This window comes from Oncorhynchus clarkii, chromosome 28 (genome assembly GCF_045791955.1).
Source record: "Oncorhynchus clarkii lewisi isolate Uvic-CL-2024 chromosome 28, UVic_Ocla_1.0, whole genome shotgun sequence".
In the NCBI taxonomy this organism is placed as follows: domain Eukaryota; kingdom Metazoa; phylum Chordata; class Actinopteri; order Salmoniformes; family Salmonidae; genus Oncorhynchus; species Oncorhynchus clarkii.
In genome coordinates, this window is record NC_092174.1 from 30,945,865 (window position 1) to 30,972,797 (window position 26,933).

Below are 26,933 nucleotides of genomic sequence, written 5' to 3' on the forward strand. Positions count from 1 at the left end.
TTGGGAAGAACGGCAATGCAACAACAATGCAGTAGGGTAATATTGATAAGGTAAAACTGTACTGATAGAAGTTGTTTGTTTCTTCACTGTAGTTGTGTACATTACTGCAGACTTGGGCAGAAAATAGTTGTATTTTGTAGTTTATTTGAAAATACCAACTTTTCGAATACTCAAGGTAGTCGAATTTATATAGCATTTGAACTAAAAGGCAACTATTTTCTTTGATATTCAAATACAGGTCTCTTAAAATAGTAACGATTTTGGATACCTCTCAGAAAACCAAATAATAAAAAAATATTTACTTGATGGCTGCCAAATATTTAATGAAGAACCAAAAACGTCAACAGTTAGTTGAATTAGTCTAAATACTGTATATTAGCATAAGCACATGGGTTGGAAGGCTCTTAGATATTAATCTTAACATAGCCTTTAGCCTAGAATTAAATACATGAGGGACATGGAATCATGTCGACATTAGAGTAGACTAACAAAATTACTAATAGGTTCATAATGAGTGACATATCCAGTAACACTTGACAGTTCTTGTACATGTGTAGTAACTTAGTGAATATTACAATAACAACATTGTGGTTACATAGGACTTTGGAAAATGTTTTATGACTGCATAATAATGGAGTTATTACATAAGTAGAATAAGGAACAGTCACTATTCCTCTTGTGTACAGTAGTTACAAAAACTCACAGCTCATTTCTATGCAATTACCAAACTATTATGTAACAACATGCTAATAAAATCTTGCTCCAAAAGTAATTACAGTTTGATAACAGGCACAAGAACAATTTAATGTTAAGTGTTAAGGAGAATGCTAACGGTAAGAAAATATGGTTGTTAAGTGTTGAAAGGAAAAAAAATATCCCAAAACTGCCTTCTTGAGTCAACTACAGCTAAGGTAGGTTCAAAATCATGTTAGTTTGTATTCTGAGTAAACTATCCCTTTAAAGATGGTGTGTGTTTGAAACAAGAACACTTACCCTCAGATACCACCTCCCTCTGCAGTATTTTCAGATATCATACAATTTATTTCAGATTCAACCTTTTCAGTGGCATGTTGAAAGACTCTTACGGTAGTTATGTGTCACAACTTATTTATACTTATCTGTACAAAATATAATTGGTTAATTGGTTTGACTTGATTAAATACACCTCGGGCAATGGACATTCAGGAGAATGGACATTTAGAGATTTTCAGATATAAATGTATTGTGTAGATGAAATATAACTGTCAGAGAGATTGGAATAGTATAGGAGATTGTATGTTATCTGATGTAGTTCCAGATTTAGCCCTGCCATTAGTTAAAAGCTGCCAATCCAATAGTTTCAGAAAAGTAATCACTTCCTGAGATCTGTATTCAAATAGTTTTTTTTTTTTTTTAAGTAGTTGATTTCTCAGATCTGTATTCAAATAGTTTTGAAAAGTAGTAATTTTTTGGGATCTGTATTCGAATAGTTGTGGTCACCTCCAAAGTAACTATTTGTTACCCTGGAAAATAGTTACTTTCCAAAAAGAATACTTGAAACTACAGTTATCCCAGGTCTGCATTACAGTACATCACAGTGACATTGTAGTGATATAGTAGCCTACTGTGGTCTAATTTAAACTCATGATCTTTTAGTCACACTGAATCACAGAAGGCCCATGCCAGCACGGGGGGGAAGAGACCAGCCTGCAACAAGTGTTCACTGACTCAGCCTCCATATGTGGGTGTGTGGACACGTGCTCACGTGTGTGTGTTATGTATGTACATGTACATCTATATGCAAGAATGTATATACAGTATGTCATGTGAATATGCTATGTGTGTCTGAAGGTATCCAACCCAGAATGTTGTTCAGTTCATAAGAACCCCTTTGCTGTAGAATATAAAAGATTCAGTGGGTAAGATATAAAAACGAGGCTTAATGCTAAGCTTTGACAGGTTGCTTGGAGACTTCAGATTTTGCAATATCAAATCAAAATCAAATCAAATTTATTTATATAGCCCTTCGTACATCAGCTGATATCTCAAAGTGTTGTACAGAAACCCAGCCTAAAACCCCAAACAGCAAGCAATGCAGGTGTAGAAGCACGGTGGCTAGGAAAAACTCCCTAGAAAGGCCAAAACCTACGAAGAAACCTAGAGAGGAACCAGGCTATGTGGGGTGGCCAGTCCTCTTCTGGCTGTGCCGGGTGGAGATTATAACAGAACATGGCCAAGATGTTCAAATGTTCATAAATGACCAGCATGGTCGAATAATATAAGGCAGAACAGTTGAAACTGGAGCAGCAGCACGGTCAGGTGGACTGGGGACAGCAAGGAGTCATCATGTCAGGTAGTCCTGGGGCATGGTCCTAGGGCTCAGGTCCTCCGAGAGAGGGAAAGAAAGAGAGAAGGAGAGAATTAGAGAACGCACACTTAGATTCACACAGGACACCGAATAGGACAGGAGAAGTACTTCAGATATAACAAACTGACCCTAGCCCCCCCGACACATAAACTACTGCAGCATAAATACTGGAGGCTGAGACAGGAGGGGTCAGGAGACACTATGGCCCCATCTGAGGACACCCCCGGACAGGGCCAAACAGGCATATATGCAGTTCATTTACAATTAGCCTGGGACAGTGGTGGGGAAGGGCTCCTTCGAAGAATTAATGAATAAAACATCAAGCCAATTGATCAAAATGAAGACTTTTTCAGTATTCTAACGAGATATGAGGTGCGCTGTCAGTTCACCTAAACTTCTCCTTGTCAGTTAGTGAGAGAGTTCCATGAAATATGAATGACAGGTGGATAACATGACTAGAGTGGCAAAATAATATTCATTGCTGCCTGCGTCTATACAACTCTATATGCCTATAAGAATTACCAAGTGGATAACATTGTAGTCTAAAGAATCTTGTCATTACTATTCCACATGTTTGGATAGCAAAATATACAATATATTCCTCACGTAAGGGGCCGTTAGGAATCTCATGCCAATGACACAAATGCCTGTGTCAAAGTTAAGATATTGATTCAATTAGTCATTTTATCAATTAATAATCTGTCCTGTTTGTTGGATGGCTGCATGTTTCAAATGATGCTTGTCACACATTCTGCTCTTTCTGCAGAATATCTTTGTAAACCTTTTTCTCTCCATACAACAGTGAATGGCACAGATAGATAACAGTTCAACTCAGCAGGAAGGAGACGCAAGCGTGACCACACCACCACCCCCTCAAAGCGTGTCCTATACCAAAGTGTGTCCTGTAGCTTACCAAGCTAGCTGATCAATGGTGGTTACATCATCTCTAGAACCTATCAAGTCTTATCACTGACTGAAATAGAAGCATCTCAAAAGCAAAATTACTACTATTGGTCATATATTTAGATAATGCATTTTGGGGTCTTAGCTGATTATGCATTCTGGCATTGAATATGAGGTGCTACACCGACTTTAAAGTAGGCCTTCTGAAACAGACAGTAAAATGGACCTGGCACACCCTAACTGCAAAGGCATGTGACAGGTAGACAAAAACAAATCCCCCAAATGAAAAAGAGAGGATGGATTCTTAGAGGGGCACCGATCCATGCTTCACTTGCTGGTGACATCAGTGGGGCGGGGTGTCACACTCTCTGCCAATGAGATTGAGCGGTGGCGAGGAGCTTAGTGGCAAATGAGATGGAGGATTGTAAACACGCCAGGAGAACACAGAGACACCAATCGATCAGGCCAGTCTGAGATTGATTAATTACTCTGGCTGCGAGAGGTTCTGAGGTGCTGCTGGAGTGACAGAGAAACCTGATCAGAAAAAGATAGATCACCTCCCACCAATCTCCACTAGCTCTCTCACACTTTATATTTGTATACCCCTTTTATTAGGTAGAATGATAGGAATTATAGAATGATAGGTAGATTAGGTAGAATAATACATGTGTTATTCAAAAATGCAGAGTCATTGTGCTATCATGTTAACGTGTGATGGTAGAGGTTTATGAATGAGTGTGAAAGGAGAGGAGGAAAACAGCAAGTGGTTACATGAGACAATAAGGTTACTTTTAAAAAAAAAGTGTGGTTGGTCGTGGTGGATGTGTAGAGGTATAACGCGAACGTCTAGCAACCCAAAGGTTGCGTGCTTGAATCTCATCATGGACAACTTTAGCATTTTAGCTAATTGGAAACCTTTCAACTACTTTTTAGCTACTTTGCATATTAGCTAACTCTTCCGTTAACTCCTAACCCTAACCTTAACCTTAACATTAGCCACCTAGCTAACGTTAGCATTAGCCACCTAGCTAATGTTAGCCACAACAAATTGGAATTCTTATCTAATCATTCGTATAGCAAATTTGCAACATAACGTAGGAATTGCAATTCGTAACATCATGGACGTCCACAAATTAATACATGCCATACCAAACGTAACATATCATACTAATTTGAGTGTCCCAGATTCTTGTTTACTATATATATGAGAGAGAGAGAGAGAGAGAGAGAGAGAGAGAGAGAGAGAAAAATAATACAGTACACAACAATTACAGGAAAAACACAAATCACAATCAGAAGTTAATTGCTTTCCCCTCTCATTCACTCTTCAAGTCATTACACTTCAGTTCAGTTCAGTAATCGCTCCACCACACCCTCTCTGATTGCAACATGAGTGGTGTCTGCATTTGGTTTGGTCCCAGCTCTGACAGTAGTCACACTTAGCAAACTACACTATCATCTGTCGCACATGACCTTGAATAAGCATGTACGAAAACAATGGAGTCCCTGATTGAAGATGAGAATGTTCGGTCCAACAGTTGATCTGAGTTCCCACAATGCAACAGGAAGCACATATCTTAGCGCCGCTTTAATTGCACTAAAATGACAACATGCAGTGAAAGGAGAGGAAATCATAGATTGGGCCAGGTCTGTAGTAGTAGAGGCAGAGAAACCGTTACAGTGTCATCATGAGACAATTGCTAGTTAAGCTTGTGTTTTCTTGTGTTCATGAGCCTGCAATATAGAGATTTCTGTAATTTTGTATTGCTATATAAAATTGTTTGGTAGTGGTTGTGAAAATGTTTTGAAGTTCATCTGTAAATTAACATTATTACATGGTTATTACATGTTAATATTCAAAAGTATACATGTAGATAGTATGACAAGTAGGTTATGGTCAGATATAAGGGTCAGACAATTCACTGGGAATCAATCCTTAACTGAATTTGTCATATTTGAACAATAATACTAGTATGTTGTTGACACCCCATTTATCCACTTGTGAGTTAATACCATGTAGCTAAATACCATCCAATATCAGGACATCTGCTGGACACGGAGAAAAGGCTTTCTGGACAGATGGTCCCCCTCAGTCTCTATCTCTCAAATTATTTGTTTCAAACTTGTTGGCTTGATTGTTTCAATCACTTATTCACCCACTTGAATATCATTCATATCTGAATTATTATCCGAAAGAGGAGTTACCACTATAATGACAAAGAGATAACATTTTTGCTGTCTCTCAGGGAACGAAGATGTAGAACGGTGACTGTGTAAAACAAGCGCACCCAATTAAATTAGTGAGAACTGTAAGGGGCTGTGAGGGGAGATGTAAGGGCTGTGATGGGAGATGTAAGGGCTGTGAGGGGAGATGTAAGTGCTGTGAGGGGAGATTGTAAGGGCTGTGAGGGGAGATTGAAAGGGCTGTGAGGGGAGATGTGAGGGGAGGTGTAAGGGCTGTGAGGGGAGATGTAAGGGCTGTGAGGGGAGATGTAAGGGCTGTGATAGGAGATTGTAAGGGCTGTGAGAGGAGATGTAAGGGCTGTGAGGTGGGATGTAAGGGCTGTGAGGGGAGATTGTAAGGGCTGTGAGTGGAGATGTAAGGGATGTGAAGTGAGATTGTAAGGGCTGTGAGGGGAGATTGTAGGGGCTGTGAGGGGAGATGTAAGGGCTGTGAGAGGAGATGTAAGGGATGTGAGGGGAGATGTAAGGGCTGTGAGAGGAGATGTAAGGGCTGTGAGGTGAGATTGTAAGGGCTGTGAGGGGAGATTGTAAGGGCAGATGTAAGGGCTGAGGGAAGATTGTAAGGGCTGTGAGGGGAGATTGTAAGGGCTGTGAGGGGAGATTGTAAGGGCTGTGAGAGGAGATGTAAGGGCTGTGAGGTGGGATGTAAGGGCTGTGAGGGGAGATTGTAAGGGCAGATGTAAGGGCTGTGAGGAAAGATTGTAAGGGCTGTGAGGAGATGTAAGGGCTGTGAGGGGAGATTGTAAGGGCTGTGAGGTGAGATTGTAAGGGCTGTGAGGGGAGATTGTAAGGGCTGTGAGAGGAGATGTAAGGACTGTGAGGGGAGATTGTAAGGGCTGTGAGGGGAGATTGTAAGGGCTGTGAGGGGAGATTGTAAGGGCTGTGAGGGGGGATTGTAAGGGATATAGAAATACTAAAAGGTGGTTAATTAAGAAAGGGGCTGTGCTTTGTCATGGATAATGAAGGCTGGCAGCCCCTGTAGAGAGAAGGAGGGAGAAAAATCTTTACAGATTAAAAGCTTGAGTTTGAATGGACTCAACCCAACTCCCTTTCCCACTCTGTAGGTATGGGGGCTCAGGAGGGCTGTCTGTACGGCTGGAGAGGAGGGGTTGGATGTATGGTTGTAAGGTGGTGCTGGCTGGTGTATTGTACGGTGGTTGTTGTGTACCATGTAATGTAGGTAGTTGTGGAACATGATGTGCTTTTATCCTCTAGATCTGACAGACTCCGTAGGGGACAGACAAGTGGATTTACAGCCTCTCCCAAGGGAGTGTGTGTGTGTGTTTATTCAGGAACCTCCTCACTCACTCCCATGATAATTGTCATGCACGGCTGTTGTCTTCATAATTCAGAAAATCCCTGACTGCATTTTTTTTTAAATCTCACTTTAATAACCTTGAATTTCATACTCCTGCTATTCAAAATTCTTCTCCCTGCTGTCTTTTCTTTGTCCAGGTTTTTCCATTAGTTTGCTATATAGAATGTACGATGGTGAAAATGTACACACAAAAAAGGGCCAAATTGAAACTATGATTATAAAAGACTATATGATGGAGATTTTCAATACAATAAAATCATCTTTCAATTTAAAATCACTGTGAAAGCTTCTCTAATACACAATACTTCCCTGTGCCTTTGTCTACAATACTGACAAAATCATTTCTACAGAGTTTGGAAATAATGTACTAGTGCTTTCAGTTTCTTCATTTCATACAGCACTACTGTACCATCATACTGGCCTTGACTTGTAATCATGAAACACACACAAGGACACATACCCTCTTTCCCACACACACGCAGGCACACACACAAAAACACAACTGAGATGACAATTAATATAAATTTTATCAAGTATGCCAGATTGAACTGAATTTGATATGTCCCAAAATAAAAAACTACAGCTCTTGTCCTGATTTCTAAAAACTACATCTCCCAATATCCCGGGTGTTCATAATCACTACAGTTTTACATGTACAGTCGGAGTCAACCATTTATTGGAATCTTGTAGGCTAAGGGGCTAAAGTGCATGATCAAGGTGACTGGCGACAGAGTCACTAACACAGTAGGCACTTAGTGACAGAAATTCTGTTAGGTTGGCTGGTAGACTGTGCATAGTGTTCAGTGTGCTATTCTCTTCTGATTGGGTGAAAGTTAGGAAGTTATTAAGGAAGATAGTTAAGAGTACTGCTGAGTGAATTTCTGGTGGAACTCTTTTACTTTAGCCAGTAAGATCTTCAGCTTGTCTGTGGGCGGCAGAATGGTCATCCTGGAACGAGGGAAAGAGGAAGAGAGAGAGAGAAAGGGAACTTTGAACGAAATGCAGGGCATTGGAAACTAAAGGCCATATATACTATTTTTCTGTTGCATACATTTCTACCTTGTTAGGTATATCAAAAAGGGAAATTATACCCATCTCAGGATGTGAAAGGCTGTGGTAAAATGTTTGAGCAAACTGGGTTGTCCAGACCTGAAGTGGTAGGTGCCGTCCTTCTGTCCGAAGCCACTTCCTGGGACCAGACAGATGCCAGTCTCCTCCAACAGATTCATACAGTAGAACATGTCTGGAGCCTGGCCAAGCGCCTGGGGGGAGAGAGAGAGAGACAAAGAGGAAAAGAGGTATTACAGTGGGATGGCACATACAGTGCCTTGCGAAAGTATTCGCCCCCCTTGAACTTTGCGACCTTTTGCCACATTTCAGGCTTCAAACATAAAGATATAAAACTGTATTTTTTTGTGAAGAATCAACAACAAGTGGGACACATTCATGAAGTGGAACGACATTTATTGGATATTTCAAACTTTTTTAACAAATCAAAAACTGAAAAATTGGGCGTGCAAAATTATTCAGCCCCCTTAAGTTAATACTTTGTAGCGCCACCTTTTGCTAAGATTACAGCTGTAAGTCGATTGGGGTATGTCTCTATCAGTTTTGCACATCGAGAGACTGACATTTTTTCCCATTCCTCCTTGCAAAACAGCTCGAGCTCAGTGAGGTTGGATGGAGAGCATTTGTGAACAGCAGTTTTCAGTTCTTTCCACAAATTCTCGATTGGATTCAGGTCTGGACTTTGACTTGACCATTCTAACACCTGGATATGTTTATTTTTGAACCATTCCATTGTAGATTTTGCTTTATGTTTTGGATCATTGTCTTGTTGGAAGACAAATCTCCGTCCCAGTCTCAGGTCTTTTGCAGACTCCATCAGGTTTTCTTCCAGAATGGTCCTGTATTTGGCTCCATCCATCTTCCCATCAATTTTAACCATCTTCCCTGTCCCTGCTGAAGAAAAGCAGGCCCAAAACATGATGCTGCCACCACCATGTTTGACAGTGGGGATGGTGTGTTCAGCTGTGTTGCTTTTACGCCAAACATAACGTTTTGCATTGTTGCCAAAAAGTTCAATTTTGGTTTCATCTGACCAGAGCACCTTCTTCCACATGTTTGGTGTGTCTCCCAGGTGGCTTGTGGCAAACTTTAAACAACACTTTTTATGGATATCTTTAAGAAATGGCTTTCTTCTTGCCACTCTTCCATAAAGGCCAGATTTGTATAATATACTGATTGACTGATTGTTGTCCTATGGACAGAGTCTCCCACCTCAGCTGTAGATCTCTGCAGTTCATCCAGAGTGATCATGGGCCTCTTGGCTGCATCTCTGATCAGTCTTCTCCTTGTATGAGCTGAAAGTTTAGAGGGACGGCCAGATCTTGGTAGATTTGCAGTGGTCTGATACTCCTTCCATTTCAATATTATCGCTTGCACAGTGCTCCTTGGGATGTTTAAAGCTTGGGAAATATTTTTGTATCCAAATCCGGCTTTAAACTTCTTCACAACAGTATCTCGGACCTGCCTGGTGTGTTCCTTGTTCTTCATGATGCTCTCTGCGCTTTTAACGGACCTCTGAGACTATCACAGTGCAGGTGCATTTATACGGAGACTTGATTACACACAGGTGGATTGTATTTATCATCATTAGTCATTTAGGTCAACATTGGATCATTCAGAGATCCTCACTGAACTTCTGGAGAGAGTTTGCTGCACTGAAAGTAAAGGGGCTGAATAATTTTGCACGCCCAATTTTTCAGTTTTTGATTTGTTAAAAAAGTTTGAAATATCCAATAAATGTCGTTCCACTTCATGATTGTCTCCCACTTGTTGTTGATTCTTCACAAAAAAATACAGTTTTATATCTTTATGTTTGAAGCCTGAAATGTGGCAAAAGGTCGCAAAGTTCAAGGGGGCCGAATACTTTCGCAAGGCACTGTACAGTACTGATCAAAAGTTTGGACACACCTACTCATTCAAGGGTTTTTCTTTATTTTTACTATTTTCTACATTGTAGAATAATAGTGAAGACATCAAAACTATGAAAAAACACATGGAATCATGTAGTAAACAAAAAAGTGTTAAACAATTCAAAATACAGTATATTTTAGATTTGAGATTCTTCAAAGTATCCACCATTTGCCTTGAAGACAGCTTTGCACACTCTTGGCATTCTCTCAACCAGCTTCATGGAATGCATTTCAATTAACAGGTGTGCTTTGTTAAAAGTTAATTTGTGGAATTTCTTTCCTTCTTAATGGATATGACCCATCAGTTGTGTTGTGACAAGGTAGGGGTAGTATACAGAAGATAGCCCTATTTGGTAAAATACCAAGTCCATATTATGGCAAGAACAGCTCAAATAAGCAAAGAGAAACAACAGTCCATTCTTACTTTAAGACATGAATCTCAGTAAATTTAGAACATTTCTATAACTTTGAAAGTTTCTTCAAGTGCAGTCAGAAAACCATCAAGATCTATGATGAAACTGGCTCTCATGAGGACAGCCACAGGAAAGGAAGACCCAGAGTTACCTCTGCTGCAGAGGATAAGTTCATTAGAGTTACCAGCCCCAGAAATTGCAGCTCAAATAAATGCTGCCCAGAGTTCAAGTAACAGACACATCTCAACATCAACTGTTCAGAGGAGACTGCAGGAATCAAGACTTCATAGTCAAATTGCTGCAAAGAAACCACTACTAAAGACACCAATAAGAAGAAGAGACTTGCTTGAGCCAAGAAACACCAGCAATGAACATTAGACCGGTGGAAATCTGTCCTTTGGTCTGACGAGTCCAAATTAGAAATGTTTGGTTCAAACTGTCGTCTCTTTGTGAGACGCAAAGTAGGTGAACGGATGTTCTCCGCATGTGTGGTTCCCACTGTGAAGCATGGAGTAGTGATGGTGTGGGGGTGCTTTGCTGGTGACACTGTCTATGATTTATTTAGAATTCATAGCATTCTGCAGTGATACACCATCCCATCTGGTTTGCGCTTAGTGGGGCTATCATTTGTTTTTCAACAGGACAATGACCCAACACACCTCCAGGCTGTTTAAGGGCTATTTGACCAAGGAGAGTGATGGAGTGCTGCATCAGATGACCTGGCCTCCACAATCACCTGACCTCACCCCAATTAAGATGGTTTGAGATGAGTTGGACTACAGAGTGAATGAAAAGCAGCCAACAAGTGCTCAGCATATGTGGGAACTCCTTCAAGACGGTTGGAAAAGCATTCCACGTGTAGCTGGTTGAGAGAATGCCAAGAGTGTGCAAAGCTGTCCTCAAGGCAAAGGATGACTACTTTGAAGAATATAAAATATTACATATATGTTGATTTGTTTAACACTTGTTTGGTTGCTACATGATTCCATATGTGTTATTTCATAGTTTTGATGTCTTCTACAATGTATTATTATTCTACAATGTAGAAAATAGTAAAAATAAAGAAAAACCCTTGAATGAGTAGGTAGGGGTGTCCAAACTTTTGACTGGTACTGTACATACTGTATACAGGAAACGCATCTCACAATCAAATATATCAACTTAATCGGTGTATTTATTTCAACAGGCGATGGGACCATAAACTCCATAATTATCATTTTCTAATTTCCTGGATTAGTATTTCAGTCCAGAGCTGCTGTGTTGTACATCTACTGAAGAATGGGTTTGTTTCATATGATTGTGTTTTGCAACCATATGAATAATTTGGTAATTGATGTGTATATAATATATATAGTGTAATTGTTGTTTATTCATGTGTATACAGGGCTAGTCCCACAAAGGGGGCCCTGGTAAATTATAGTGGTATTAACTGACCTTAGCTTCCTTGATGGATTTCTCTGGTAGGCTGATGTTAGGGAATGAGTACATGGCTCCCTGAACAGGGTTACAGGTGATCCCAGGTACTGTGTTCAGAATCTGCTCTGTCAGTTTAGCCTTCTCTGCCAGGAGACTGAGGGTGGCTGTGCGCTCCTGGACATGGAGAAGAGTGTGTGTGTGTGTGTGTGTGTGTGTGTGTGTGTGTGTGTGTGTGTGTGTGTGTGTGTGTGTGTGTGTGTGTGTGTGTGTGTGTGTGTGTGTGTGTGTGTGTGTGTGTGTGTGTGTGTGTGTGTGTGTGTGTGTGTGTGTGTGTGTGTGTGTGTGTGCGTGCGTGCGTGTGTGTGCGTGCGTGTGTGGCACACATACACAATCCATGTATTAATTGTCTCAAGGCTTAAACATCCTTCTTTAACATGTCTCCTCCCCTTCATCTACACTGATTGAGGTGGATTTAACAAGAGACATCAATAATCCCAGCTTTCAGCTGGATTCACCTGGTCAGTCTATGTCAGGGAAAGAGCCAGTGTTCTTAATGTTTTGTATACTCAGTATATATTGAATGTGTGTCCCTGTCAATGTTGACAGTCTGGTATGTCATTTAAGTCCATGTCTGCTTAATGACCATATATCATTACCTTCATGAAGGTGATGTGGGAAGGTTCCCCAGGCTGGGGAGAGTTGACCACGAGGTCCATCAGAGCCTGACCAGGGACGGGGGGACACAGTCTGACCGACACCAGCTTAGAGAGCTGGGCCTGCACCTCCGCGTCCATATTAATCACCTCCATGTAACCCCCACGGAAACCACACCTAGCAGGCAGGAGAAGAGAGAGAGAAATCAGAGACTCAGAAGGCAAGACACAACTGCACCATATCTACAGGTCTCCCTATTTCTATATTGGTTGAAGTAGTAAGGTCATATAATGGTTGATATTTCAGGTCATGTTAAAGTAATGAGAATGATCTTACTCTCCCATGTAGCACTTGGAGGTGGAGTGGAAGGACGCCAGTTCTACATTGTCAGAGTACTCTGGTCCCAACTCAAAAAGCACCTTCTTAAAGGAATGGAACTGGCAACCCTCCGCATACACATTATCCTGGTACACCTGGAGGAGAGGGACAGAGAGAGAGGGATGTCAGGGGGTAAGAGATGAATGTAGAGGTGAAATTATGTTTATGAGGAGGATGACAAAAAGGTCTGATTGGTTTACCTCATCAGCCATCAGGAAGAGTCGCTCTTTAGCAGCGAATCGGATCACGTCCTCAATACACTGTCTGCTCTGGACTTGACCTATCACAGAGTTGGAGAGGGAAAGGTTCAGAATCATATTAGTAGAACTGGGCATTTTGGTTTCTGTCCAAGTGGGATCTTTGTTCTCTGGCGCCATCTAGTGTCATGACTGGACGGAAAAATTATATTTTGCAAGATAATTAGGAATAACGCAAGAACAGACACAAGAACTGTTTAGAAAGTTGCAAGTTATCTAGAAGGGTGAGTGTAACTGTTTTGGCAGAGCAAAAATACATACACTTCTAATGTTTGAACACACAAGAGAGACACCCACATCAAAGCACGTCTTCAAGACTCAAATCTCGTTCTCAGTCGCATTTCTTAATGAGGAGAATTGAAACCAAGGCTAAATCAGGAAGTTCAACCCCCAGTTAAGCTTGGCTACTTACCAGTGGGGTTACCAGGGTTGATGATGCAGAGGGCTTTGGGGTTGCAGTGCTTCCTGGCCTCCGCTAGGGAGCTCTCTAGCTCACTAAGGTCCATGCTCCAGCACTTCTCCTCGTTCAGGTAGTAGTTGACCTGTACAGCGCCCAACTCAGCCAGGGCAGCCGAGTACAGAGGGTACTGAGGGATGGAGATCATCACCCCTGTCCTCGATGCACCCTCACCACACACCAATAGTTTCAGCATGGTCTAGGAAAGACAGGGGAGAGGAGAAGGGAGTGAGTTGGTAAGCAAATGGTAGGTAATTCATGCAATCAATCAATCAATCAATCAAGAAAAATAGGTGATAAAGTTGCTGGGAGATAGGCCGACTGATAGGTGCACCTCAAGCCTATAATCCTCAAAGCTCTCCTTACGCCTTCCTCTTTATCTGCAGTGAGAATGTTACTTTAAAACACAATTATTTGATTTTGTATTGAGTTCTTACTACGATGCCGTCGCTGGCGCCGGTGGTGAGGTAGACGTTGTCTGGGTCACAGGGTACACCCCCGTCCCGACGCTCGATGTAGCGAGCCACGTCCTGCCGCACACAGTCTATTCCCTGGCTGGCACTGTATGCACCTGAGAGAGAGAGCGAGAGAGAGAGAGAGAACTCAATACACTACAGTGCTCCAGGACCGGAGTTGGAGGTCATTTCATTGTTTATGCGGTCACCAAAAGGCTAACACAGGCCTATTGGCCAAAACATAATTATATTTTAACTTACATCCTTATAATACACATTCCATCCAGTGCATGAACAACATACCTACACTACCGCCTCCACAAGCCTGCAGAATGCGTCGTGCTCTGTTTTTGGCATCCTCTGGAAACATGTTTTCATTCAATAGTTCCGGGTAGGAGCAGAGTGCCAAGACCTTGAGGAGGAAGGGAGGACAGAGAGTAAGGTGAGGAACAGGCAGAAGTTGATGCTGAATAATGTACACAAATCTGCATGAAACACCACATGAATCTGCATGAAAAGGTCACAATGTGTTTTTGCCTTAGACAGAACGGTTTCAAATGATAAAGGAGAATGAAAGACATCCTGTAATCAAAAAGAGAACTGAGGTATTAAATAAATGGTTTGGAACTTAGGGAATAAAAGCAGACCTGTCGGAAGAAGGTGATTGGCTGCTGGCCCATGGCATGGGCGTCACCGATGTTGGCCTTGATGACCTCAGTGAAAGGCTTCTTCAGTCCCTTCAGGACACAGAAACAAGACACAAAACGATGAAAAGACTAGGGCAAGGAAGAAAGAGATGGATGAAGGATTTGCTGGATCCCAGGGGTGTGCAGTGCAGAAATGCAGACCAATACGTTACCTTATTCTTTATAAACCTATAAACTCATACTTAACCATTCAGAACTACTTAATCTTAGTGTGTCCCTCTATAACTAAGACATGAGTATGAGGTCACGTCCTCCTAGACTCCAGCCACGGCTCTAATCTCAGATGTCTCCACTACCTCAGGTAAAGCTAAAGGTGCCCATCTACTGTAGTCATGCTATCAGGAGAACAAACAAGAGCTCTGGAAAAGGCTTGGCATTGGCGTCAGCTATATTTCTCTTTCTGTCTCACTCTCTTTCTCCCTCTCTCTTTCTCCCTCCCTCTCACACACTGTCTCGTTATTTCTCTCCCTCCCTCCTCTCCTCTCCCAACCTCTCTCTCTCTCTCTCAAACAATGTTAGTCGATAGCAAATGCACTAAAATAGACAACCCTTAGTAACAGCCAAACAGCTCTTTATAATTTTCTTTACCAAGTGTTTTTACTTATTCAACTCTCAAGCACAAACACAAAATCAGGTATAGTCTTTTGCAAACATCAGGTATAGTCTTTTGCAAACATCAGGTATAGTCTTTTGCAAACATCAGGTATAGTCTTTTGCAAACATCAGGTATAGTCTTTTGCAAACATCAGGTATAGTCTTTTGCAAACATCAGGTATAGTCTTATGCAAACATCAGGTATAGTCTTATGCAAACATCAGGTATAGTCTTATGCAAACATCAGGTATAGTCTTATGCAAACATGCATTGGTTCAATACATGCTCTCCACTCCCCTTGCCTTTTGTCCTAAAATGTAGGACATTAGCGCTGTACAAAACATAAAACGGGAGTAATACAATCCAATGTTAGCGGTCTCTGTGAAGGTGTAATGTGTAAAGGGAGGCAGGGTTTGCAAATGATAAGATAAAACACACCTACCTACAAATACATACCACATAATGTGCGTCTACGTGTGTTTGGAAGCAGAGTGGAGGGAGTCAAAACAAGACTCACCTTGAGTGTACAAAACATTAGGAACACTGTCCTAATATTGAGTTGCACCACCTTTTGCCCTCATAACAGCCTCAATGTGTCGGGGCATGGACTCTACAAGGTGTCGAAAGCGTTCCACAGGGATGCTGGCCCATGTTGACTCCAATGCTTCCCACAGTTGTGTCAAGTTGGCTGGATGTCCTTTGGGTGGTGGACCATTCATGATACACACAGGAACTGTTGAGCGTGAAAAACCCAGCAGTGTTCACTCAAACTGGAGCACCTGGCACCTACTACCATAACCCGTTTATAGGCACTTAAATCTTTTGTCTTGACTATTCACCCTCTGAATGGTAAACATACATAATCAATGTCTCCATTGTCTAAAGGCTTGAAAATCCTTCTTTAACCTGTCTCCTTACCTTCATCTACACTGATTTAAGTGAATTTAATTAGTGACATCAATAAGGGTTCATAGCTTTCACCTGGATTCACCTGGTCAGTCTATATCACGGAAAGAGCAGGTACTCATAATGTTTTGTACACTCAGTGTACATTAAAGCAGAGAAAATGCTATCTGGAAAACAAAAAGAGACACACATTCCCAGGCTGCCTGAAAGCCCTGTCAAGTGTTGCATCAGCTAGACTCCAGCTGTAGAAACATACAGACGTTAAGTAGTAAAGCAGGTGTCAACTGCAGAGTAAAAAAAAAAAATAGACTCAAAAGCGACATGGAGAATGGTTAAAAATGAATTTGGGGAGGTTTTTAGGGAGTGTGGTGACATTATGTCCTTATAAGCCAATAGAAACAGGGGGTAGCTGTCTGTACCATTTTCTCTGTCCTTATAGGTCAATAAAATGCCACTACTTAGCTACTTCTCTCAGAATACAGTAACGGAGAACAATATGTCAAGCAGTTGAATGTATCAAACTGGCCTTGATGGATGATGGAACTGAACTGGCCAAGAACACAGACTCCTCAGTCAGTGTCCAGATGTTTGGTATTTGACACCCTATATAACAAGATAGACAGCAGTTGGTGGCCTCAAGTGGAACTCATTCAAACTCAGTGGGAAGCAAAGCAGGCCCGCTGTTGTTCTACCCACCAGAGACTTTATCCAATCTAATTGGGCCAGCTGAACCAGCAATGACCACCAAAGTACACAACAGAAGAAGAAAAACTACTACACTCCAATCGGTCACACGACAGAGGTGTTTCTGCAGTCCAGACCAATCACAAACAACAGGGAGAATGACACCCACGGAATACAAAGGATCTCCCATTCCACTCATGCTGAGAGTAGATAGTAGCCTACATTTCACTGCTAACAGATAAAAAGTCGGTCCCCAGCATTCATACTAAGAGTAGAGAGTACATACTGTATGGTTAAAAACATATGTGCAAAAAACCTGGGAACTTTCTAAAATGTCCTAAGAGTTCCTAAGAAGGAATTTTATCTCAGCAGGGCTTTTTAAATTGTCACAGATTAAGAACACCTAGTAGACCCCTTGTTGACACATACACCGATTAAGTCCTATGGCTTGTCAGAGTGCTGTCTATTGCATGTTCTTTGTAAGATGATTGAGACTAGCCTACGGTTGATGTTGTCCTCTCTCTAATGCTTAACTCTGTTCTCTAGTGTTTTTTTGCTCTTTCTGCACGTGTACGTTTATTTGCCTCTCCTTTTCTGTCTCTGACGAGTAGCATTGTAATTGGACTGGCAAAACAAATTTGAAGTCTGGCCAAAGAAAGTGACATCATTATGGATTCTAGTTTACTCTTCAAGGCAGGAGATGTAACATGATGCCTTTCATTCATTAAAGAAAGCGACAGCGTGCTGTGCTATTGCACAATATTCTCGCAGTCTCCGCGGTTACCCCTGAGGATGTAGAAGGCATCTCCGTGGGCCTCTAGCCTGGTCCTAGATCTGTTGTGACTAGGAGTTGGTAAGACAGCAAAAACAGATCTGTGAACAAACTAGTGGGCCTTCTGTTCACCGTTCATCAGCCAACCGATGAGCAAGGAACAAAAGCTCTGACTGACATGATTTGGGCTGGATTTGTTGATGTGACGTTGTTTTGCTCACACTGTTTTTTCTCTTTCTGCTTGGCTAAGAGGGGAATTAACTAATGATGACTATTTAAGTCGTCTCAGGTATCAGAACATTTTCCTGAACTTTATCTGCACCTGAAACACTGCAGTTCCTCTGAGCCCTCAAAAAAGGTTTGTATGTTAGTAAGACAACATAGAGACAGGGTGAAAAGAGGATAGAGAGAGAGCAGAGAAAGACAAAATGCATTTTGTTGAAAGTGTGTGTTCTTTCCTTACCTAGTTTAGATAAAGGCAAGCAAGTGAATGTAAGCTTTGTGCCCTGTTTTCACATACAAGCCTAACACTCACCAGAGCTCAGTTTAAAAAGCAGGTATTCTTAGTTACAAAAGACTGGTTTGGCCCAGCTATACTTGGAAGAGTCTACAGATAGACTACACCTGATACATCACATGGTTTGTGTGTTAGTTGGATATTTGGATGTCCCCATACATAACAAAACACACATTGTTTCTATTTCTAGGTGCTCAGTATGACATAACGATGTAATAACTTATTGGGAAACCCCTGAGGTAGGCTCCTGAATGACCAACCTGCCCCAAAGCCAGGTAGGCTCCTGAATGACCAACCTGCCCCAAAGCCAGGTAGACCGCTGAATGACCAACCTGCCCCAAAGCCAGGTAGACCGCTGAATGACCAACCTGCCCCAAAGCCAGGTAGGCTCCTGAATGACCAACCTGCCCCAAAGCCAGGTAGGCTCCTGAATGACCAACCTGCCCAAAAGCCAGGTAGGTTCCTGAATGACCAACCTGCCCCAAAGCCAGGTAGACCGCTGAATGACCAACCTGCCCCAAAGCCAGGTAGACCGCTGAATGACCAACCTGCCCCAAAGCCAGGTAGACTCCTGAACAACCAACCTGCCCCAAAGCCAGGTAGGCTCCTGGTTGCCTGGGGTGTTTGAGGATGAGTCAGAACAAATAAAAGAGAAAATCCATGAAGATTACGTTTTGCATTTTGGTAAAGCCATAGGGCCGCCTGGCAAAGGTCACCATATGGCAGTCTCTCCACCCCCCTACCCAGCTAGAGATTGTGCCTCTCTCTCTCTCAAACACAGAAACACTTCAATCTTTTTCCTAGAAATAGCACTCAGATTGGGCCACTTTGCACACTACACTTTGCACACACAGTAAACTATCTCTGGGTTTCCTTGTCAACCCCTGAAAGCAAGAGGGGATGGGGCAGGTAAGGATTACACTTATGGGGTATTATCGGATCTTTATGGAGCAAGTGAAACAGTATAGCTTCCGTCCCTCTCCTCGCCCCTACCCGGGCACGAATCAGGGACCCTCTGCACACATCGACAACAGCCACCCTCCGAAGCATCGTTACCCATCGCTCCACAAAAGCCGCGGCCCTTGCAGAGCAAGAGCAACAACTACTTCAAGATCTCAGAGCGCGTGATGTCACCGATTGAAAAGCTATTAGCGCGCACCCCGCTTTCTAGCTAGCCATTTCACATCGGTTACAGAAGTAGATTACCGACCGAGAGGCCCCCATTGATTTTGTGTGTCATTCTCAATCAGATATCATATTAAAACCATTTCTCATATTAAAAATGCTAACATGTCTCTCCACACTATGGCAGAAGTTGTAGAATTGCAGTAACATTTCTGTGAAACTGCAAATCATTCTCTTCACCCGATGGTGGGGAAAGAATGACATTTTACTAAGGGCCCCCAAAAGGCTGAGGCCGGCTCCGACTGCATGTGTGGGTATGGATGTGGGTACACAGACCCACAAGCAACTAAAGCCCCTCATGATGAGTTCAGATTTTTTTGTGGCCACTACCCCCATCAGTGTTTCCCATCTCTGGTCTAGATCATTCACCCATTTCACATAACAAATGTCACAGGACTGCAGGGGGGCTATAGGAGTGATGAGTTATTGCTTTTAAAGGAGACAGTGGTATTGGTCTGGGGTAAAGTGAGGATTTGACCTCTGACCTCTGATGATAGATGACATACTGTACGACATTGTGAGGTCAGACGTTTAAATAGAGCTGATGTAAAAACAGACCACAGACTGAACTGAATCTCTCAGTTTTCTGTTTGACTTGTGGACTTTGACCTGAATCTTTCTCAGCTCAGAGAACAACTCTGATACTGTATAACAGAGAACAAACAGTGACAAGGGCGAGAGAGACACAGAGGTAGAGGGCGAGGGCGATGGAGAGAGAGACACAGAGACAGAGGGTGAGGGAGAGACACAGAGACAGAGGGCGAGGGAGAGACACAGAGACAGAGGGTGAAGGAGAGAGAGACACAGAGACAGAGGGTGAAGGAGAGACACAGAGACAGAGGGTGAAGGAGAGACACAGAGACAGAGGGTGAAGGAGGGAGAGACACAGAGACAGAGGGTGAGGGAGAGAGAGACAAGGAGGGTGAGGGAGAGAGACACAGAGACAGAGGGAGAGAGAGACAAAGGGTGAGGGAGAGAGAGAGACAGAGACAGAGGGTGAGGGAGAGAGAGAGACACAGAGACAGAGGGAGAGAGACAGAGTTTGAGGGAGAGAGAGAGAGAGAGGCAAAGGGTGAGGGAGAGAGAGAGACAGAGGGTGAGGGTGAGGGAGATAGAGACACAGAGACAGATCAATCTGCCTGCTTTCAAAATCAACAGATGACCAACAGAAGGCTCAACAAACTTGAAAAAATGTCAACTAACCTTCAAGGTAGTAGACTTTGGCAGGAGGGCGACACACTGGGTGTGTGAGCAAATGCACCCAAAAAGTCTAGATTTTGGTGAACAGTTAGACTGGAGGGCAAAGGGAAGTGCAAGCACATGACAAGAGTTGCTAAAGTCACTGTAAACCAGTTATTGCACAACTAGTACAAGGCTACACACAAATGGGATTCACAAGATCAAAATGTGATTTATCCAAGTGAAATGGAAAGAGAAAGGGAAAGGGGGATACCTAGTCAGTTGTACAATTGAATGCATTCAACTGAAATGTGTTTACAGCACTTAACCTAACCCCTCTGAATCAGAGAGGTGCGGGGTAGAGGTTGACCGATTAATCGGAATGGCCGATTAATTAGGCCCGATTTCAAGTTTTCATAACAATCGGAAATCTGTATTTTTGGACACTGATTTGGCCTATTTTTTTTATTTTTTTATTTTTTTATTACACCTTTAGTTAATCTTTATTTAACTAGGCAAGTCAGTTAAGAACACATTCTTAAAAGAAAATCCAATAGTCAAAGGTTAATGAAATACAAATGGTATAGAGAGAAATAGTCCTATAATTCCTATAATAACTTCAACCTAAAACTTCTTACCTGGGAATATTGACGACTCATGTTAAAAGGAACCAGCAGCTTTCATATGTTCTCATGTTCTGAGCAAGGAACTTAAACGTTAGCTTTCTTACATGGCATATATTGCACTTTTACTTTCTTCTCCAGCACTTTGTTTTTGCATTATTTAAACCAAATTGAACATGTTTCATTATTTATTTGAGGCTAAATTGATTTTATTGATGTATTATGTTAAGTTAAAATAAGTGTTCATTCAGTATTGTTGTAATTGTCATTATTACAAATAAAAATTTTAAAAAATCATCCGATTAATCGGTATCAGGTTTTTTTTGTCCTCCAATAATCGGTATCGGTGTTGAAAAATCATAATCGGTTGACCTCTAGTGCGGGGGGGCTGCCATAATCATCCACCTCTTCGGCACCCAGGGAACAGTGGGTTAACTGCCTTGCTCAGGGCAGAATGACAGATTTTTACCTGTGAGTAATTATTGAGCTTCCGGTCTCAGTGAAAGAAAAGGTACTCAACAGGAATTCTAATCAAATCAAATTTTATTTATCACATGTGCTGAATACAACAGGTGTAAACCTTAGCGTGAAATGTGTACTTACAAACTCTTATTTTCTTAAAACGACATTGTTGGTTAAGAAAATATTTACTAAATAAACTAAAGTAAAAAAATTAACACAATAAAATGACAATAACAAGGCTATATACAGGGGGTACTGGTACTGTGTCAATGTGCGGGGGCACTGGTTAGTCGAGGTAATTGAGGTAACATGTACATGTAGGTAGGGGTAAAAGTGACTAGGCAATCAGGATATATAATAAACAGAGTAGCAGCAGCATATGTGTAGTGTGTGAATGTGTGTCCACAGTATGTGTGAGTGTGTGTGAATCCAGCCACCCAAGTCGTAGACTGTTCTCTCTGTTACCACACGGCAAGAGGTACCGGAGTGCCAAGTCGACAGTTAAATTACATTTCCTGAAATTCTGTACATTTTGACATTGCTTATAACATAAGCAATGTCAAACATAACATGTTCATATGCTATCTGGGGGCCCCCTGACCTCCAGTGGGCACCCAACCAATATATATATAGTAACTAACTTTATGTCCTGAATACAAAGCGCAACCTAAAACACAAGGCCAAGTATACACTGGAGTGGCTTACCAAGATGACATTGAATGTTCCTGAGTGACCTAGTTACAGTTTTGACATAAATCGGCTTGGAAATCTATGGCAAGACTTGAAAATGGCTGTCTAGCAATGAACAATAACCAACTTGACAGAGCTTGAAGAATTTTCAAAATAAGAATGTGCAAATATTGTACAATCCAGGTGTGCAAAGCTCTTAGAGACTGTAATCGCTGCCAAAGGTGATTCTAACATGTATTGACTCAGGGGGGTTAATACTTATGTAATGAAGATATATTTGTGTTTTATTTTTCATAATTTCTTTGCAAATGTTAGAATTGTTCTTCCACTTTCAAATTACAGTGTATTTTGTGTAGATCATTGACAAAAAATTGACAATGAAATCCATTTTAATCTCACATTTTAACATAACACAATATGGAAAAATTCTAGGGGTGTGAATACTTTCTGAAGAACTGTATATATTGTGGAAATTTCGCCTATGGATCAGATGTTGTCATAACAGGTCTGTGGCAAAGCGGTGATGGCAAACGAGCTTGGTACAGGGATATACAGTATCAGTCAAAAGTTTGGACACACCTACTCATTCAAGGGTTTTTCTTTATTTGTACTATTTTTTACATTGTAGAATAATAGTGAGTGAAGACATCAAAACTATGAAATAACAATATCATGTAGTAACCAAAAAAAGTGTAAAACAAATCAAAATATATTTTACATTTGAGATTCTTCAAAGTAGCCACCATTTGCCTTGATGACAGCTTTGCACACTCTTGGCATTCTTCCAACCAGCTATATGAGGAAGGCTTTTCCAACAGTCTTGAAGGAGTTCCCACATATGCTGAGCACTTGTTGGCTGCTTTTTCTTCACTCTGCAGTCCAACTCATCCCAAACCATCTCAATTGGGTTGAGGTCAGGTGATTGTGGAGGCCAGGTCATCTGATGCAGAACCATCACTCTCCTTATTGGTCAAATAGCCCTTACCGTGGCGGAGATCTTTGTGGGCTATACTCGGCCTTGTCTCAGGATGGTAAGTTGGTGGTTGAAGATATCCTTCTAGTGGTGTGGGGGCTGTGCTTTGGCAAAGTGGGTGGGGTTATATCCTTCCTGTTTGGCCCTGTCCGGGGGTATCATAGGATGGGGCCACAGTGTCTCCTGACCCCTCCTGTCTCAGCCTCCAGTATTTATGCTGCAGTAGTTTATGTGTCGGGGGCTAGGGTCAGTCTGTTATATCTGGAGTATTTCTCTTGTCTTATCCGGTGTACTGTGTGAATTTAAGTATCTTCTCTCCAACTACTCTCTTTCTCTCTTTCTTTCTTTCTCTTGGAGGAGGACCTGAGCCCTAGGACCATGCCTCAGGACTACCTGGCATGATGACTCCTTGCTGTCCCCAGTCCACCTGGCCGTGATGCTGCTCCAGTTTCAACTGTTCTGCCTGCGGCAAAGCACCCCCACATCATCACACCTCCCACTCCATGCTTCACGGTGGGAATCATCGGTGGGAATCATACATTTCACGGTGGGAATCATCCGATTACCTACTCTGCGTCTCATAAAGAAACGGTGGTTGGAAACAAAAATCTCTCATTTGGACTCGTTAGACCAAAGGACAGATTTCCACCGGTCTAATGTTCATTGCTCATGTTTCGTGGCCCAAGCAAGTCTCTTCTTATTATTGGTGTCCTTTAGTAGTGTTTTTTTGCAGCAATTCAACCATGAAAGCCTGATTCACGCAGTCTCCTCTGAAGACTTGATGTTGAGATGTGTCTGTTACTTAAACTTTGTGAAGGATTTATTTGGGCTGCAATTTCTGAGGTGCAGTTAACTCTAATGACTTTATCCTCTACAGCAGAGGTAACTCTGGTCTTCCTTTCCTGTGGCTGTCCTCATGAGAGCCAGTTTCATCATAGCACTTGATGGTTTTCTGACTGCACTTGAAGAAACTTTCAAAGTTATAGAAATGTTCTAAATTGACTGAGATTCATGTCTTAAAATAAGAATGGACTGTTGTTTCCCATTGCTTATTTGAGCTGTTCTTTCCATAATATGGACTTGGTCTTTTACCAAATAGGGCTATCTTCTGTATGCCACCCCTACCTTGTCACAAAACAAGTGATTGGCTCAAACGCATTAAAAAGGAAAGAAATTCCACAAATTAACACTTTTTTTTGTTACTACATGATTCCATATGTGTTATTTCATAGGTTTGATGTCTTCACTATTATTCTACAATGTAGACAATTGTAAAAATAAAGAAAAACCATGTAATAATTAGGTGTGTCCAAACTTTTGACAGGTACTGTACATAATTTGTACATGCAAATCTGATTGGAATCAGCGTTTGATTATTTAAATAATCAGTCTCAATTTAACTTCAGAGTTGCTTTTTTCTTTCTTATGGCATTTACAGGGACATCTTTAGCCAGTGACAGGCCACCAAAATCGTCTCGTCACATATATTACGCAAGTTTAACAAGCGTGTCACTCTGCTACAGTTGCAATTTCAGAAAAGCAGAGCCAGTGAGGCCACAGGAGAGTAGTGTCCAGTTAGGTTAAAAGTCAGACTGGTGCAGTGAGTCTAGGTGAAATACTGACAATGCATGGGACAGTGTCAGAGATTGCTTTCCCACTTTGAAAACTGCAATATATTTCGAACTGAGAGAAACTAATAATTTGCGTGTAGGGTAGTCTAAATCACAATACAATTTAATTAATAACGTTTATTTTAAGCATACCTCTCTCAGCTCTTTCTCGATCTGCATGGCGCGCTGTACAATGGGTCCGCGCACCGCATACTCGACGTTCTTCACCCTGGGGTTCATGGTGTCGATGGTCAACACCTTGTCCCGGGAGAACACTCCATTCTCGGTCATTTTCTCTTGGGCAAGTCCACGCCGCCGTTCGCTGACTCCTGAAAGTGCTATACTCTGGGGGGAAAAAGGTGACAGCTGAGAGGGAATCAGCATTGAGCGGACCCCAGAGACGAGGTACCCCGCGGGGTATTGCGCCCCGCCGCCGAAAAACCATACATTTCCTCCGTTCAAAACGCTCACGCTTCTGGATGGTAACATTTGTCCTATGCGCGAAGCAGACATGTTACAATATTCTATCTCTTTAGCTGTGAAGTGCTGCGACCCCTCTACGCTCAATGAATGCACACACACAGACAACTGTTTGTTGTGCAGTTGGCTTAAAAAAATGTTTTAAAAAGTCAACCAGGGCTTTGAACCTTACAATTACGATAGAATGAGGTGAGGTTTTTTTTATTCAGGGGGAGTGATAGAAGATCTGTTTCCCCAACCCGTTATTCACAGATTGGTGCACTCTTTTCTCTTCTGCACACCGCACACATTGTAACATTACTCCCCCATACACCCCTTTTGTGAGTTGAATCCAACCTGCATCCCCATTTGCCTACGCACGGATAAATTGTCAGTCAGGATCGGATCTCCGGTTACCGAGACGACAGACACAATCGATAAGCCAATGCGAGGAGACCGGGCGCAGCTTCAAACTTGCTCCCTTTCCATGGAACTCCCTCTCTTTCGTTTGTTAAAACACACACCCGGCAGCGCACTCTAGACTACTGGGAGGAGACTGCTGACCAGGCCATTCTGCAGACATTTTGCGCAACTCCTCCTAATTGAACTCAAGCCGTTCTCCCACTGCTTGTAGCAGCAGCATATTTACACGAAATGTGCACTGTGCTCAACTGGTTTGCTCAACTGGTGAAGTTTTAAGGGCCCTCCACACTAGGCTAGTTAAGTTTTAGTGTGAATGACTGAGGTAGATGTTGCTTTATTTATAGCTGACAGTTCTTTAACATAAATGCTAAATTCAAATGATACAGCATTCCTAAATAACCTTTCATATAGACTACTTTCAGTAGGCCTTACCCCCAGTGCAATTTTCCTAATTACATCATTGGGTTGATGAGCATGGTGACAGTGGATAGGAGATCTCCATTGCAACAGTGTGGACAGATTTGACTCAAAGAACCGGATCAACTATTGACTTACAAAGTTTCAAGTATCAAAGTGGTCTGATAAGGGACATCATTTAGTCAAAGTGATTTAGTTCTGTATTAAGATAGACCGCTGTGCCACTCGGGAGCCCTAAGGCACTGCATCTCAGTGCTAGAGAAATCACTACAGACCCTGGTTAGTTTCCAGGCTGTATCACAACTGGCAATGATTGGGAGTCCCATAGGGCGGCGCACAATTGGCCCAGCGTCATCCGGGTTATGATTTGGCTGTGCTAGGCCATCATTGTAAATAATAATTTGTTTTTAACTGACTTGCCTAGTTAAATAAATACATTTTAAAAAGATTGGGAGCTCAGAAAGGGAGCTCTGACAGAGGAATAGGGTCACATATCAGCTGTCAAACAAACCTGTCTATTTGCTGAAGAAACACAGCATCTGTCCTTCTGCAACACACACCCATACACACACACCCATACACACACACCCATTCACACACACCTTTATTATTGCACAACGTATTTCACAATTCAAACACTTTGCTCTCCATACATACTGTACGTCAATATTTTACTATACATTTGTTTCGAGTGCTTTCCATTTAGTCGATTTATATCTCTGCCAAATGTGATTCTATTTTATTCTATTGAACTTTAATTTGTATGTATTTTATTTTTTTTTTACTTCTATTTTGATTTTTGCCACATAGTTGAGGGATGTACCTGCAAGTAAGCATCTCATTGTACTACAGCATTACCATGACACCAATGGAGAGTCCAGCCATTCAACCTTTCATATCGTCAGTGTTTCC

At 41.9% G+C, this 26,933-nt stretch overlaps 1 protein-coding gene across 4 annotated transcripts; it reads right to left on the reverse strand.

Annotated features, from left to right (window-relative positions):
- Positions 1 to 7,320: 7,320 nt before the first annotated feature.
- LOC139387262 (alanine aminotransferase 2-like) lies at positions 7,321 to 25,669 on the reverse strand. 4 transcript variants are annotated; one of them, XM_071133376.1, is made up of 12 exons: positions 25,563 to 25,669; positions 24,876 to 25,067; positions 14,468 to 14,557; positions 14,124 to 14,232; positions 13,803 to 13,936; positions 13,321 to 13,564; positions 12,852 to 12,931; positions 12,610 to 12,746; positions 12,276 to 12,450; positions 11,638 to 11,793; positions 7,962 to 8,074; positions 7,321 to 7,760 (listed from the first exon to the last, which is right to left on the reverse strand). In XM_071133376.1, the coding sequence occupies exons 2-12, from the start codon at positions 25,011 to 25,013 to the stop codon at positions 7,670 to 7,672; spliced, it is 1,467 nt and encodes a 488-aa protein (XP_070989477.1). In that variant the 5' UTR covers positions 25,014 to 25,067; positions 25,563 to 25,669; the 3' UTR covers positions 7,321 to 7,669. The 4 variants fall into 4 exon arrangements, with proteins under 4 accessions (XP_070989477.1, XP_070989476.1, XP_070989478.1 ...); XM_071133375.1 differs by having other exon boundaries at positions 25,539 to 25,663; XM_071133377.1 differs by lacking the exon at positions 25,563 to 25,669 and adding an exon at positions 25,375 to 25,478.
- Positions 25,670 to 26,933: the final 1,264 nt, after the last annotated feature.

What these genes read in the sequence shown, in the direction of transcription:
- LOC139387262 (XM_071133374.1), bottom strand. Translation starts at nt 25,235, where the DNA reads ATGTCTGCTTCGCGCATAGGACAAATGTTACCATCCAGAAGCGTGAGC. An exon ending in CAACCCTGGTAACCCCACTG is followed by an intron (nt 12,932 to 13,320) that starts GTAAGTAGCCAA and finishes ACTCTGTGATAG; the next exon opens with GTCAAGTCCAGAGCAGACAG. An exon ending in CCCACATCACCTTCATGAAG is followed by an intron (nt 11,794 to 12,275) that starts GTAATGATATAT and finishes CTCCATGTCCAG; the next exon opens with GAGCGCACAGCCACCCTCAG.